The sequence below is a fragment of the Bacidia gigantensis genome (genome assembly GCF_019456465.1).
Source record: "Bacidia gigantensis strain McMullin 20006 chromosome Unknown contig_245, whole genome shotgun sequence".
Taxonomy (NCBI): domain Eukaryota; kingdom Fungi; phylum Ascomycota; class Lecanoromycetes; order Lecanorales; family Ramalinaceae; genus Bacidia; species Bacidia gigantensis.
In genome coordinates, this window is record NW_025408601.1 from 780814 (window position 1) to 796012 (window position 15199).

The 15199-nt window shown below is 48.5% G+C and overlaps 4 protein-coding genes across 4 annotated transcripts; 1 reads left to right on the plus strand and 3 right to left on the minus strand.

Moving 5' to 3' along the window:
* Positions 1 to 406: 406 nt before the first annotated feature.
* PTR8 (transcription factor TFIIH complex ERCC-3 subunit) lies at positions 407 to 2929 on the plus strand (the record flags this gene model as incomplete). The annotated part of the gene is made up of 1 exon (XM_044813800.1): positions 407 to 2929. One exon carries the CDS (start codon positions 407 to 409, stop codon positions 2927 to 2929), a length of 2523 nt encoding a protein of 840 aa, XP_044669101.1.
* Positions 2930 to 5266: 2337 nt separating this feature from the next.
* Positions 5267 to 6553, minus strand: KY384_005300 (uncharacterized protein; the record flags this gene model as incomplete). The annotated part of the gene is made up of 1 exon (XM_044813801.1): positions 5267 to 6553. The coding sequence occupies one exon, from the start codon at positions 6551 to 6553 to the stop codon at positions 5267 to 5269; it is 1287 nt and encodes a 428-aa protein (XP_044669102.1).
* Positions 6554 to 8639: 2086 nt separating this feature from the next.
* KY384_005301 (uncharacterized protein) lies at positions 8640 to 12259 on the minus strand (the record flags this gene model as incomplete). The annotated part of the gene is made up of 6 exons (XM_044813802.1): positions 8640 to 9311; positions 9368 to 9627; positions 9674 to 9895; positions 9949 to 11172; positions 11213 to 11988; positions 12237 to 12259. The coding sequence occupies 6 exons, from the start codon at positions 12257 to 12259 to the stop codon at positions 8640 to 8642; spliced, it is 3177 nt and encodes a 1058-aa protein (XP_044669103.1).
* Positions 12260 to 13788: 1529 nt separating this feature from the next.
* PRE6 (Proteasome subunit alpha type-4) lies at positions 13789 to 14810 on the minus strand (the record flags this gene model as incomplete). The annotated part of the gene is made up of 5 exons (XM_044813803.1): positions 13789 to 14119; positions 14175 to 14562; positions 14614 to 14666; positions 14720 to 14726; positions 14780 to 14810. 5 exons carry the CDS (start codon positions 14808 to 14810, stop codon positions 13789 to 13791), a joined length of 810 nt encoding a protein of 269 aa, XP_044669104.1.
* Between the last annotated feature and the right edge of the window lie 389 nt (positions 14811 to 15199).

A 15199-nucleotide genomic window follows, 5' to 3' on the forward strand; every position in this document is an offset into this window, starting at 1 on the left:
TTATGCTTACGACAAAGAGTCACGGCCCGAGGGTCGGTGTATCTGAACGTTGCTGCGCCAAATCCAATTTTAGGGGGCGTTTTAGGGGGCCTGCCTAGGAAAGCTACCTACAGGCGGGCTGTATAAGGCTGCCTTGCCCCCAATTAGCGCCTATAACTTGGCGCGGCAATGTTCAGATACACCGACCCTCGGCCGTTTCATGATTCATACCTATAGTTGCTCATGCTTCCTGCCTGTGTCATCCTTCCCTGATCTACCAACATTGTGAATATATCGTTTGCGATGAGTCTCACCAGTCTTGGTGATGCCCAGGAAATGATGGGTTTGAGCTTGGCCGACATACCTAAGTGAAGCTTTACTTCACTTAGGTACACATGTCAATTTGCCGCACAGAAACATTGTTAAAATGCCACCAAAGCGCAAAGCAACTACCAACTTCAATCTGAAATCCTCTAAAAGGGCAGCTCAGGAGTCGACCTCGGGTACACCTCAAAGCTTGAGCAGCGATGATGAGTATTCAGGTGGCTCTGTTGCCAGCGAAGGTGAAACAGAAAAGCTGAAGCAAGCTCGCGAAAGATTTTCTGTGCATTCAACTCAAAGGAAGAACAAAGACTCTTCGAAAAATCTGGACAGAGAAGTGAGGCAGAGCGGCTTGAGCAACCTCTCATATTTGCCCTTGAAATTTGATCATCCGAATCGTCCACTTTGGGTGGATGCCAATAAAGCCAAAATCACACTCGAGAGCTGGTCCACCATAGCGCCCCAGGCTCAAGATTTTTTAACCACCATCGCCGAGCCCCTGTCTCGACCCGAACACTTGCATGAGTACGCCCTCACTGTCCACAGCCTCTACGCTGCTGTGTCAGTTGGCCTCATCCCTCAAGACATCATCAATTTTCTTGATCGAATGTCAAAAACCCCTCTACCTCACGAGATAAGAACGTTCATTCTAGAGTGCACGAAGGCATTTGGAAAAGTCAAATTGGTGCTGAAAGACAATCGCTATTTTCTGGAGACACCAGATAACAAAGTCCTCCAAAAACTCCTACAAGATCCAATCATTAGTTCCCAGCGTCTGGATCAGAATGATGTCATCACTGAGAAAGCACCCCAAGTGGGCGGACTCGTGATCCCTGGCACCAAGGATGCCGCTGGGCTCAAGCAGCAGTCTGGCCCTCAACAGGATAAATTTGCCATCGAAGGCCCCCAGGACGTGGCGAATCGCGAGACTCAGCTATTGGATGCAATTCGCGTCGATGATGACGATGACGACGAGGAAGAGGAAATCAGCGTTCACTCTATCGAGATCCCCAGAGATAATGTCGAGACGGTGCAAAAACGGTGCCTTGAGATGGAATATCCTGTACTAGAGGAATATGATTTCAAGAATGACAACGACAACCCTAATTTAGATATCGATTTAAAACCTAGTACCACCATTCGAAATTATCAGGAGAAAAGCCTGAGCAAGATGTTCAGCAACGGTCGCGCAAGAAGCGGGATTATTGTCCTGCCTTGTGGAGCAGGCAAAACCCTTGTCGGAATTACCGCTGCATGTACAATCAGAAAAGGCATTGTCATCCTGTGCACAAGCTCGATGTCCGTCGTGCAGTGGAGAAATGAGTTTCTGAAGTGGTCGAACATCAGTCCCAATGATATAGCAATCTTTACATCGGACCATAAAGAGAAATTCTCTCGAAACACGGGCATCATTGTCTCGACATATTCTATGGTAACCCAGACAGTGAGACGATCGCATGACTCGGCGAAGATGATGGATTTCATGAAAAGCCGCGAGTGGGGTTTGATGATTCTCGATGAAGTACATGTGGTTCCCGCCTCGATTTTTAGGAGGGTTACCCACGCAATTGCAACTCATTCCAAGCTTGGCCTAACGGCGACTTTGCTTAGAGAAGATGACAAAATCAAAGATCTCAATTTTTTGATCGGGCCCAAGCTCTATGAGGCTAATTGGATGGAGCTTGCCGATCAAGGGCATATTGCTAAGGTGCAATGCGCTGAAGTGTGGTGCCCCATGACTACAGAGTTCTACCAGGAGTATCTGCGAGAAAAGTCGAAAAAGAGACAATTGCTTTATATAATGAACCCTCGTAAGTTTCAAGCCTGCCAATTTCTCATCGACTATCACGAAAGACGAGGCGACAAAGTGATTGTATTTTCGGACAACGTCTTTGCGCTGAAAGCCTATGCTTTGAAACTAAAGAAATTCTACATCTATGGTGGCACTCCTCAGACAGAGCGTTTACGTGTCTTGGAAAATTTTCAACACAGCGAACTGGTCAACACAGTGTTTCTCTCCAAAATTGGGGACACCTCGCTGGATTTGCCGGAGGCAACTTGCTTGATTCAAATCTCCTCTCATTACGGCTCTCGAAGGCAGGAGGCCCAAAGGCTTGGCAGAATACTTCGAGCCAAGCGAAGAAATGACGAAGGCTTCAATGCATTCTTTTACTCCCTAGTTTCCAAAGATACTCAGGAGATGTATTACTCGTCAAAACGTCAAGCCTTCCTTGTAGACCAAGGATACGCTTTTAAGGTCATCACTCATCTACAGGGAATCGAGAACCTATCCAATCTGGCGTACTCGTCACCTGCTGAACGGCGGGAACTGCTACAGGAGGTCATGTTGCAGAACGAGACTGCTGCTGAAGCCGAGAGCATTGACGACGACCCTTGGTCCCGCTTCACCAACAAAGACAATGGAAAACACAAGTCACTAAATGCGGCAAAGAAAGGAGCCAAGCGAACGGCTGGCATGCTTAGTGACCTCAGTGGAGGCCAAGACATGGCATATATCGAATACAACAAGAGCCGTAACAAGGAGCTTAAGGGAAAGTCAAACCCACTTTTCAGAAAATTCGCCAAAGAGCAACAAAAACGAAAGAAAGAGAGGCTCGATATGCAATGACATTCGAGCAGTTCTCTCGTGATTTCGGCAAAGTGCCTACGTGACGATGGTTTGACGATGGAGCTGCGGCGGGGACGGAAACTTTGGGCGAAGAGCATGATTAGAGCATGTCATGTTCCCTAAATGCACATTGTGGATATCTCAGCACGTTTCTGAGCTGAAGTTTTCCATTTTGTTTTCGTTGTGATTGCAGGTAATTGAACATGTGAGTGCTCCACCTCTTCTTCCTTCTGCGGCTTTTGGCCACTTGAGATTGGGCAAGCTTTTCATGTGCTCGCAAGGTCATTGATTGATCAACCTAGCGTTGAGAAGGGTAAGATTATCTTACGAGTCTCGGCATGTCGCATTTCCGCATCCGATTAGAAACCAGAGAAAGTACCGAGTGTTCCTTCCAGCTGTTCGGATTTTTTTGGCTTGATTCTCAATTCCGCGATTGCTTTTGTCAGCCAGACTCTGGGTGAGCCCAGAGCTAGTCATTTAGCCTTTCAACAGGTTTGCAAGCATGGCCTCGTGGGTATTGATCAACGGTGTGTCGACCATATCCTCTGCTCTTTTGATAGAACGGTCCCCGTCCGCAATCCGTTAGACGTTACCTCCTTGTTGTAAATAGAAAGGGTCTAGCAATTCAAAAGGCTCAAAGCTCACATAGCATTCAATGCCACGAAATTTCAATTTCAGACAAAATGACGCTGCTTTGGGGACTGGTAGAAATTACTCGGATCAAAGTCTCTCTTGATAATAGAGGTACATATCACGTTCCCGATATCACCGAGAAAGTTGCAGATAGACTTCCCCAAGGTCTTGAGGTAGATCATAATAGCTGCCGTATGTTCTTCAACTCCGAAGAATTCCATAATCATATTTCCTATCACCTCCTCACCCTTTACGCTCTGAGGGCGAATGCCACCTAGGTATAGGAGCAATACGATGCTAATGAAAGCTGTCAACGGCTCCTTTGCCCACCGACCTGCATGACGAAAGCAATCCCGCAATTTCTTGGGCGTCGGAAGCATTACAGAGACTTCCTGGCCATCTTTCAAGACGGAATCAAAGAGAAAGGAGTCGTGGCAACAGTGAACGAATATAAACTCGAGGAAGGCGGCATTGCCTCAGATATGCTGCAAAGAACATTCGCTGCTGCGTCGTCATTCTACACAATCTATACGTCTACTTAGTTGCTGATACTCTCTCCTCATGATGCCTCGATCTTAGCTGACATATCCAATAGGCCTCCTTCAATCCACTTAGGCTTCAGCGTCGAATATGCCCAACCAGCCATCGTGACCGAAGCACTCACCCAAGCCGCAGCCCACACTCATGGACCGGCAGACTATACCTGATGGCCCCGGAGGAAGCTGCCGCTTTGATCACGAAGCCATCAAGCCTCGCCACCCTCCTGGAAGCGCAAGCGGACGGAAGCTAGAGAATGCAGCGCACTGGTCTGATGGTAATACGATCCGAGATGGCATCCTCGTTCGCCCCCTGAAAGAAATACTCCGATATTGTTGACAACCACTAGGCCAAAAGTCTAGACCGTTGGATGTCTGCTAGGTTGCTTTTAATAACAGATATGCATCTCGATGGTTGGTTGCGCCGTACGAGCTCGAGGCAAAGACGGCCGAAATGATCAATGCCGACATCTACTTCACCGCCACGTCGCAGCGTCCTGATAGAATGGTGAAATTTGGATTTTACGACATGCGTTGCGTGAATTGCTTGGTTCTCTTCTCGACTTCTGGAGAAACGTGTTGCTAATGGTCTCGCAGGATCGAACGGCGGCCTCAAGTCTACACGTGATAAAGGGAGCATAAAGCCAGCCTTCAGGCCACTCGGCTTATGAAACAATGATCTCTGTCAAATTACAAGCTAACTACCTAATAACGCATTCAGGGTGAAGCGCTCTTGCTAGTGACGAGCATACAGCAGAGGGATGGGATAGTCTTCTAAAAGGCTTAATTTCTTGTACGTAAGGGACAGAAGCATGCGGCAAACCACCTGAATCAGCTTTTTAACGGTAAAGGAAACGGGACTGTCTAGGTAGTAGTCTTCTGTTAAGCCACACTAGGAATAGCATTATGACTGCGACATGAGTCCTGCTGAACATGTGCCGGGAGTGAAAGTTCTCCATTCGCTTAAATTAGACAAAGTTTGAAGAGAGGCAAATGCCGAAAGCATAGCTCATTGAGTGGAAATGGGACGCCCCCAAAAACACAACATGAAGCAGGGGTGAAGGCCATATGCCCATTGCTAAAGCCCAAGACTCGTCGCTGATTGCATCATGTGGTCAATCGCTATCCTTTCGAAGAACCGAGAGGACCCGGGGATTCAAGGTGGCATTTAGTTCCAGAACCAGCCGCTCCTACCTCTGGTCTTCTTATTCTGAATATCTTTTTGGGGACATTCTTGCGGCCTGGCTGCTTCGATTAAGGATGGCTCGGGTGACGGTGGTATTGCATTTTGTCGGTGAACAGTCTCGGTGCTTTTCTCTTGGCCGTCTGCGAAACGTTCCTTAAGCACGATCCGGGATATTATGGTCCCATCTGGCTGTCTAATCGTCTCGCGAGTTGTGAGGGTAGACAAGACGCTGGGCATAATAGCGGCTTGCGACGAAGTGGCGCTGTCTTCGTGGCGAGGAGCAAAAGAGTGGGCATGCGACCTTTTGCATGGTAGAAAACCCCTCTCGGCACATCTCTCAATCAATTCTAGCTCCGTGTCACACTTATCGAGATCTTCGCCGTCCTCGTTTTCAAAGCTGTCGTCGACTCTATCTTCATCTCCGTCTTCATCGTCATCATCATCGTCATCATCGTCGTCGTAAGCATAATCTGCACGAGCACCTTCCACGTCTTCTGCATTGGGCCTTTGAATTCGTTCTATCTGTCTCGATAAATCTTCTCGCACACTTGTAGTAGGAACACCTCTTATTAGTCTTAACAAGCTGTGGAAGAGATCAGTTTCACTAGCACTGGCACTGGCGCCGGGTTTATGGATTGAGCCATCAGAGCGATCTGAAGCATAAGTAGTACCGTGCGCAGTTCCATACATAGTGGAATGGGCGTCCTGCTTAACTTGACTTCGCTGTGTTAGTACGTTCCGCCGAGTCTGATCGGCTTCGGCAATTCGAGTCATGGTTTGGACCCAAATATGAGGATCTTCTCGACCGCTCGAAGCCTGAATTGGGTTTGAAAGCACGGGTATATCATGAGTGATCCTGATGAGATCCTCAAAGGCAGCTCTCCAAAGCAAGCCACGATTGCTGAATGGTTGCTGCGTCTCTAAGTGAATCGGCGAGTAGCCGCTGTGACAGAGGTAGAACATTGGCATCGCTTGGAGTGTTCCAAAGGTAGGCTGCGTAGCCGTCATGTGCCGCCGTTGAGCCTCTATAGATTCGTGATTTAGGAATGCACATAAATCGTCAGTCTCTGACGCTGAGAGCTTCTCCATTTCAGTCTCTCTATACAGACAGCTTTGGCGAGGAAGCTCGTCTGCATGCTGGCCTTGAGTACGAAGTCTGGTCTCGCGCTCACCGGATTCTTTCAACCAAGAGTCGTAATCTTTCTTAAAGTTTTCGAACGACATGGGAGGGCTGATGGTAAATGGATTTGAGCCAACAGCTGTGTTCATCAAGGAAGTGAACTGTTCATCTGCGAACCGTTTGAAGGCAACGAAGGGGTTTGGAGAGGTTTCGTGGCTACGGCCGTGGGCAATATCCTCCGAGCGAGGCATGATCGGTGCCACCGAAGGCTAGGTGGTAAGGAGTCAGGCTCCGAGTCGTGGTTCGTAGCTGGTAAGGTAAGACAGATGATAGGAATCGATTAGACGTGGCGGCGAGGTGGGGCTTCCCGGATCCGGTTCCGCGCTTTGCAACGGCATAGTTCTACCGTGTACAGCGTACATGATGAAATATACGCGACTCCCTCCCAAAAAACTCCCTTAGGACTCCCTAACGCTTACCTAGTACCCTCGCCAGTGCCTACAACTGGTGCAACCTAAGCCCGATTTCCAAAAGGGGCCGCCTTGCTCACAACTTGGCACAATCGCGATGCACCGACGCACACATCTCCATCGGTCTAATTCAAGAGTATCTAAAAGTGATACCACTCCCTAGAACACAATTATTCAGTCTCTAGTCAAAAGTGTTTTTCCATGAATTGTTAGCTGCAACAACTCATTTAAGAACACCTTGAGTAAAGACCTCCCCATCCGTCCAGACCGCCTGGCATTTCAGGGATAGCCCAGGCTCAAGAAGCGCGTTTCGCCCGCAGAATTGCTTGTCTTGGCCGATTACAGCATGGCGTTCAATGATAACCTTGCCAAGATGGGCGGGACAGCTCACGGTCGCCTATGGCTAACGCGATGCAGCAAATGTTGACGCCCTGCACGACTCACCAGGGACTGTTACCTGCCGAGGTCCATTGCCATAAGACCTGAATCATGCGGTCACTCTCAGCTCTCTTTTTGCTGATAGATAGCTCAGAGCGCCACAGTGGATTTCTCTATCAGCGATGCTCAGCTTCAATAGGCAATCTTGGAAGCTTCAATGGAGTTGCTGCAGAAGGATCGCGTATTAAGGGCGTCCCTGAATTACATTCGTGAAAGAGGATTAATTATTGTAACGAACGGCTTGTGCGGGCTTGTACGTACAGATCTAGGCCAATCATAATCCTGAGGGAAGCGAGTGCAAAAGCTCAACGTGACTAAGGTGTAACTCAGTGTTAAAGCTGAAGGTAGGACATTGATCTTTAGCACAGATTTTGCACATAACAAGGTCAGGCTCAATTTGCTCATGCATTGCGTATACACATGTATTGATTTGAGTTCGAAAGCTAGCTTTTTAGTTAGAAGAGAAGGCGCATAAAGTTGACAATCTTTGTGACGACGGTACCGGCGGCAGAATGAAGCCGCTGTCCAGGCAAGGTCCACCAGATTTGGGCGCAGACTTCATGCAGACTTTGACGTAGTCCCGGTTAAGCCCTGGCCTGAGAGCCAAGGATGAACATAAGTTAAAAGCCGGGTACTAACGTCCCATGTACCCTCAATAGGGTACATGACGGTGAAGGAGTCCAAAGAACTGGCGATTGATCGACATGGGCAAGGCTGACGTAGGCAAATGGCTTCCCACCTGTCATTCTCAATTCCAATCTTTCCTGAAGTCTTCTTTACACTGCTTGAACAGTTGCTCAATCACCGCACCTTTGCACACTATGCATGTCAGGCCACCGAGGGAAGAAAGATCTCGCGAGAGTAACACACCTTTCGCTGTGCCATAGTCCATTACTTTTCTATCGTCATGTAAGCGAGGTCTCTGATCGCATAGCTTGGGTCGCTCGGCCGTACTCATATCCGTGGCTCGGAGGTTTGCCACCACAACGTAAAGGCCTAAGGATTCAATACGAAACATCTGCTGTCACATTCCATGTGAACGAAGGGAGAAATCAAGTCGGAGAAGACAGGCTAAGACGCTCACTGATGGTCCTGACTGATAGCTCGAGGGAGCAGATGAAGGCGAGCCTAACCGATCGTGCATGTAGGAGCACGGTCGTGTCCCGGCAACGTCTTGTCGGCGTGTTTGGCCTACCAAAAGAGCTCTCACTATCATACAAGGCGTTGTGCCTCGCTCAAAGGAACACCCAGGACGTCCCTCAGATATTCCACTCTACAATATTGTAACGTTAGCATGAGCATTGGCAACGGCGAGGAAAGGGGTGCTTTACTTCGCGATCGTGGTCAGCTCTTCTTTTGAGCCCTGAAATCTTTCCTCACACCGTTCACGGGCCAAACCTCGCTCCGATGCAGCAACCTTTCTGATTTTTATGCGGAAAAGACCAGTGACGGGTCTGTGATCAGAGACGCGCAGATCATGTCGTCTGTAGTCTGCCTGATGAATCTTATCACCGCCTCTGCACAGAATGCGATCGCACCATGCTGGAGCCCTGCGCTTCTCGCCTGTGTCGTAAGCGTCAGACCCTACATCGTATTTATATGTGGGTGCAAATGTTATTGATGCTTCTCGGAGAGAGCGCACTGGGAACATTGGATTTCTGCGTTGCGATACTAACAATTGGTCTCTCTGTAACAATTTGTCCAAATTGTTGCTTTTCACGGCTTTGATAACTGTATCCCGTCCCATGGTGTCGATACGATAGTTTAGATCTCCATTCAAGATGCAAATCTCATGATCGAAAATCATGGACCCGTCACCACCACAAACAAACGTATCACCCTGAGGACTTGCCTCCCTGTTGCCCGGTAGGACCTCTGACTCAATGATAGCAGCTATGTCGCTATTGCGGCTGCTGGTCTGCGTCTGACCTGCAGCAAGATGACAATTCACCAAGCAAATTGAAGTATCGTCCAGAACGAAGCGGAACATCAAGGCACCCTTAGCCACAGTCAGTTCAGTGCCAACTACCTTAGATGAAACCCATGGCGTCAAACCTTGTTGCCGTGAAGGCCGCCCATTCCACGCTTCAACTCACCAGTGCCAATATCACGAAGACGACCTCGCTGGTTGGCCTTCACGAAAACACAGCTGAAGAGACCTACCATGTTGGCAGTGTGAAGAAGCTGGTACGGCTCGTTGTTGGAAGCGGCTTCGTCAACGCAATGCACAAGATAATCTCGCCACGCTCGGTATTGGCGGCTCATATGATCTTGCTCTGCTGGGTCTTTTTTCTTGTTGCCTTTGAACAGGGTCTCTGCAGATTATCAGATCAAACTTTGAGTGAGCCTAGTATTACCTACTGGCTGTGAGTTTTTTATCCTCTAAATCGACGAGCTCTTGAAACCCAAAAATTAGTATTTCAGGTAGGGGCCCTTGGTTAAGCATTTGTTGGAAAAACCGAGACTCGGCAGCGTCCTGTCGAAGATGATTCGGTGTTGCGGCGCCCGCGTTCCAGGTCATCACCAGAGCAGAGACCTCGCGGAAAGAGCAGAAGTCAGCCTCATGCTGCCGCATGGCATCGTCTAAAGACACATTAGGCTAAAGGTAAATCAGATATCACATGAGAGTTTTTTACCGATCCATTCATCTCGCAGCGTCCCATCCCAGAATCTTAGATTGCTGTCGGCTCCAGTACTTGCTACACGAAGGACACCAGTCTTCCACAAGCTGCTACGATCGACCGAAAGGCTAATTACTGGGTTGCCTTGATGTGGAAGCCAACCCTTTCTTGTTCTCCATGGTGTTGTACTTGTGTCATAAACACAGATGGTGCCTATACTGAATGCAGCCCAGAGTTGAGAACCGGCGCCAACAAGGGAATTGATTTTATAGACATTTAAGCTGACAGTACCTATACATGAGTAATTCTGAGTAGAATAGAGCGATATCTTTCCATCAGCATGACCAAAATAGACCCGGTCTAGTTGTGTACTGATGACAGCACCTGAGGTAATGGAACCTAGTTGAGGCTGTATCAGCGGCGTTGACAACACATTGAAAGCCAAGCCGTCACTCGCGTTCGGCCGAAGGATGCTTATTTCCTTGCCAGAAGCAAGCCATAGACAATCTTCAATTATCACTGAAAAAGTATGACCTCTAGGAACCGGGTGAGAATTGTGTGTTCCTTGTAAGTTTGGCATTCCATTTTCATCACCCGGCCAAACACAAAGCTTCCCACCATTATCAATAGTCCAGAACTCATTCTGATGACGATGAATTTTGGCTATTTCGCGTCTTTCATGAGCGCCTGATTTTGTAGCAACTATACGTTGGCTTAGAATGTCAAGTTCCTGGAGGTCGCCAGTATTTGTTCCCAGCCAAAGCCGTAAGCCTTCGTCGTTGGACTTGGCACCTGGTTTGAAGGCCAGAGAGGAAATCCTCAGCTCTCGCTCGGTAAAGCTCAGGCTCAACAAGATCTCACTAGTGACGACATCCCACACTTTCACAGTCTGCCCTACGACACAGACGTACCTACCACACAGATCGACTAATTTGAAGTCTTCGCCAAGTTCGATTGCTCTAGCACCAGCTTGGCAGTACGGAAAGCGTCTATTCACCTCTGAAATATCTGGAAACCCTGCATCATTAGTTGTGCTGGCACTGAAAGAAGAGCCTATCTCCTGTCGTATAGTAGAGATAGGGAGTTGCCTTGTTTGCTCATCTAACCGGTTGGGCATATGTCTTGGCGTCTCCCGCACAAAGTCGTGTGAAACTATCCGTTTCTGTGAAAATTCCGTTGTCGAGGATGGCGCTTTGGAGACGGCCATTACTGGCTTTTTGGCCGAAGACATCGAATAGGCTACACTGGATCTATCATTAAGGTCTGAGGAGGGTCTCACAGGTTCCCCTTTTTTTCCGAAGTGGTAACGCTGGTCTCTCGTCGATAGGTCGTGCTGTTTTGGGCGCAGACTGGCTGAAACCTTTAGCCCTGGCATCCACTCGTTGCCGATCTCTGGAGCTGACTTCTCCACGCGATCCGTCGTCCAAGTGTCTGGCATTTGCAGGCTGATCAACGATTTGAGTTGTTCGCGGTTTGGGGCTAACGAAGTTTTGCACAGCCGACTGTGATCCAGAACTTTCGTCGCTGCTAGGCGGGGTACTGAATGGAGAAACCTTTTTATCAATGAAAGGGGAAGACGGTCTTAATCTAGGACTTCGGCCGACCGTGACCGGCTTGAGTGAGACCTTTGGCTTATCCGCACGGTTGACTGGAGGTGGCATCATACGCCCAACAGACTCTGGAGTCTCAACCGAAGGCCCGCTTTCGAGTTGGTTGTGAGATCTTTCTTGCTCTTCTCCGGTTTTCGTTGATGTCCGAAATTTTGTCAAATTTGACAGATGTTCAGGTGCGGTAGCGTCGTGTGTCAAATTGAGATTTTTTCCCGGTCCGTCATCGACCTGCGCCACTTTATTACTGAGGTTGTTGCTTGGTAAAGACTCAAAACTTCGAGAGAATATCTCGACGTTTCTCGATGGGGATGAGGTACCCACTCCATCCAGATGCTTACTTTCGTGTCTTATATCCCGACTTCCCAAAGCATATATTTGTGGAGATGGAGGATCACTGAGGGGCCGAGGCGGGACTCTGGGACTTTGTGCCTGCGATGGCCTAACACTGGTAGAGGGGGATGCAACAGGGGGCTTCGAGGTCTGTTCGGAGGTCTCTGAGATGATTGCTGATCTTGACTACCGCCAATGCGAATACCTGAAGTTTTGCCCTGCGGAAGCTGAGTAAGATTCAAGGGCGAGTTCGGATCAGTGTAAGATATTTGCTCGAAATGAGACCTCAGCGATGAAACAGGCTTCTGCGTAAGGGCAAACAAATCAGCGTATGTGTATATATCGATTTGAGTCGTTGCTTACGGTGTGTGTGCCATCTGTCCCATTCTGATTTTCCATATCACTCTCAAGGGTAAGGATGAGATGTATATGCAACTCGTGGCAGGAGGATTGATCACTAGACGCAGTCCAACGTCATTTAAGACTACCCCTTATGGACGACTTTCCGATTGGTTCAAGAGGCCAGGTCCAGTGAGATACTGAATTGCCAGGCGAAACTTCTAACTTGTACGAAGCTGGACGTTGTGTCTTCATTGTTCCTCAAAAAACTTTACTGACCCAAGGACCGTCTCCCTATTGGCAAGAGTATTCTGGTTGTACAAAAGACCTGGAGCCCCACCTCATACTTGGCCGCTGTAGCGACCTCTGAATAAACCACTCTTTCTGGAAGTACGATCACACTCATCGGTACGTATTGCTTAGCTTCTACTGGCCAACCCTAGGGGGACGGAAGCGGAGAACGCGGGGCTATCCGGCCCCTCGAAGCATTGAGGTACCTTTACAGCCTTTACAGGTAGGCCGAATCGTCCGACGCTCAATTCCTAGGAGATCACGAACACATTGCGACTCTGAAGCTATGTGGTAAGAAGGTACCTGACCTTGTGGTAATGCAGCTGGCTCAGTATTAGCAGCAAGCATATACTTAATGCTCAAGTCTCTATAAGAGCGCCGTGCTGTATGACACGCCTTGTTCACGAGTAGTCATCCTTCTCACACCAGCCTTCAGGTCGGAAATGGTATGACTGCGCAGAATGCCATCAGGAGCGAGAATCCCACCCCCTGCAGCAGAAGACCGATATGGTGAGTAGAGACGAACACGGGTACAGCGAAGATTAGACCTGATATAGTCACATAGACTTTTGCTTGCAAAAAGTGCCGAAAATGCTTCCGGAAAGACATTGAAGCATATGAAGAAAGGTTGTGATATTACGAGCACATAGGTACTCTGACGAACGCTGATCAATTCTTAAGTGATGAATACTGCCCGCACTGTGATAATCATTATGTTCTCGAAGCTCAGACGCCTAAATCTACCTTGAACGTGGAAGGGGAGGATGCCCGTGTTGACTCTCGCATGTTGCGCGACGATCGTTTACGTACGGATCAGCCGAGTTCAATACTGGACGTGGAAGGGGCTTCTGAAAGACTAGGATAGTCAAGTACACCTGCCTAGGTCTGCACAAGAAAGGTGCCCGGTTGATGAACACCCCAAGAGTCTCGAGAGAGACTTGACTGCCATGAAAGGCAGACCCATATATTACACCACCACAAGCCTCAAGAAGCGACATCAAACATTAGATGCGCCTCTCTCGGAATAGTGCATCGGCTTTGTAGCTGTAGCAGTCGCTTCCCAATTCACTTCAGGACGCTTTCTACCTACTGCACCCCTGAACGACCAATTTAGCATAGCATAGCAATCTCAGACAACATTGCTCAGAGCAATGAAGCAAGCCTTACGACAGAAGTATATCTGCGTTTAGATTGTCCGTTGCTACATGCCGCAATGGTTGATGTGGTCGTTCTCAAATGAAAACAGGGTGGTCATTGGCAACTGCCACTTCATTAGTTTACTTCATTAGCTAGACGGTCCTGCACCATCGTCCCTCGTTAGTGTGGCGGCTGAAGCTGTACCTGGCGTTCTGCTCGTCTTCTTCCTGGCTGCTTCCTCCTGTTTCTCGGTTTCAATGTCCTTCACAAACGTCTCCACGGCTTCTACCGGTAGCATCTCAATCGCTTTCCCGGGCACCATGATGGCTATCTCAATATTTTTTGCGCCTGTCTGGACTACCTCGAGCAAAGACTTCACCGTCAGCTTTATTGTATCGTCTCTGTCCATGCCTTCTTTATGATTTCGCTCCAAAAATTCCCTTACGGTCTTGCTAGACCTTCCTATCGCATTGGCTTTCCTGATCCAAGCGTTAGCAAAAGACCCAAGGCAGGGCCCGGCAATTCGAAACATACCAGGCGGAGTAGATACCAGATGGCTCGGTCTGGTACAAGCGCGGCGTCTTGTCGCCTTTGTCGAACCCTACTATCAGGGTGCTTATACCAAATGGTCTCACTCCGCCACTCTGTGTGTAACGCTGCTGTACTCCAGCAACGTATTTCGTGATATACTCGATTGTTACCGGGTCTTCGACCGTAAGGCGATGAGACTGTGCCTCGACCCTCGCCTTGTCCACCAATATTCGAGCATCAGCGTTCAAGCCGGCAAAGGCCAGGCAAGCATGTGTGTCTATCACTCCGATCTTTGACGGTGTGATCCGAGTATCTTGTAATTTCATGGCAGATCGTTTTTCGCAGCCCAATACTACGATCTCTTGTCCTTTCACACCAACGGCACAAGTACCTATCTTGCGTCAATGGCATACCAGGGCCAGCTTCTAGACCTAAGATCTACCTCTTTTGACCGCCTCAAGTGCATATTCGACCTGGAAGACGTGGCCATCTGGACTGTGAGACGTAAGCAATAACGACTTTGTTGCGCGAATCCTCTCGTAGCACACCTGAAGACTACAAAATTATGTCAGTAGAAGTATCAAAGCCTTCTCCCGCTGCAGAATTACCTGAGAGAGCTCTATCATATCCTGAAGCCATCTTTTCACAATGTAACTCGACTGCAGGCCAAGATGGTCAATTCGAGAATGCAAGTCCTCGAAAGCAACGGTATTAATAGTCCTGTGAGAGCAGTGTTTTACAGTAAGAAAGACAGGACATTGACGAGGCCAAGTCAAGCTACCTATTAGATCTTTTAGGTAGCAAAGCCCTGCGTCTGCCGCATCTAAGCCTTCGGCCCGAAAGAATGCCTAGAAGAGCTCACCCCCATATCGGATCAACCCCCAGATCGGATTTCTCAGCCTATAGGTGTTGCAACTATGCGATACGGAGCGGAATAACTATTGTCCGGGGCAACTCATAAATCTTTATATATTAAAGGAACAACTATTAACTAACAACAACTAGTTTATATATATATAGCTTAATAT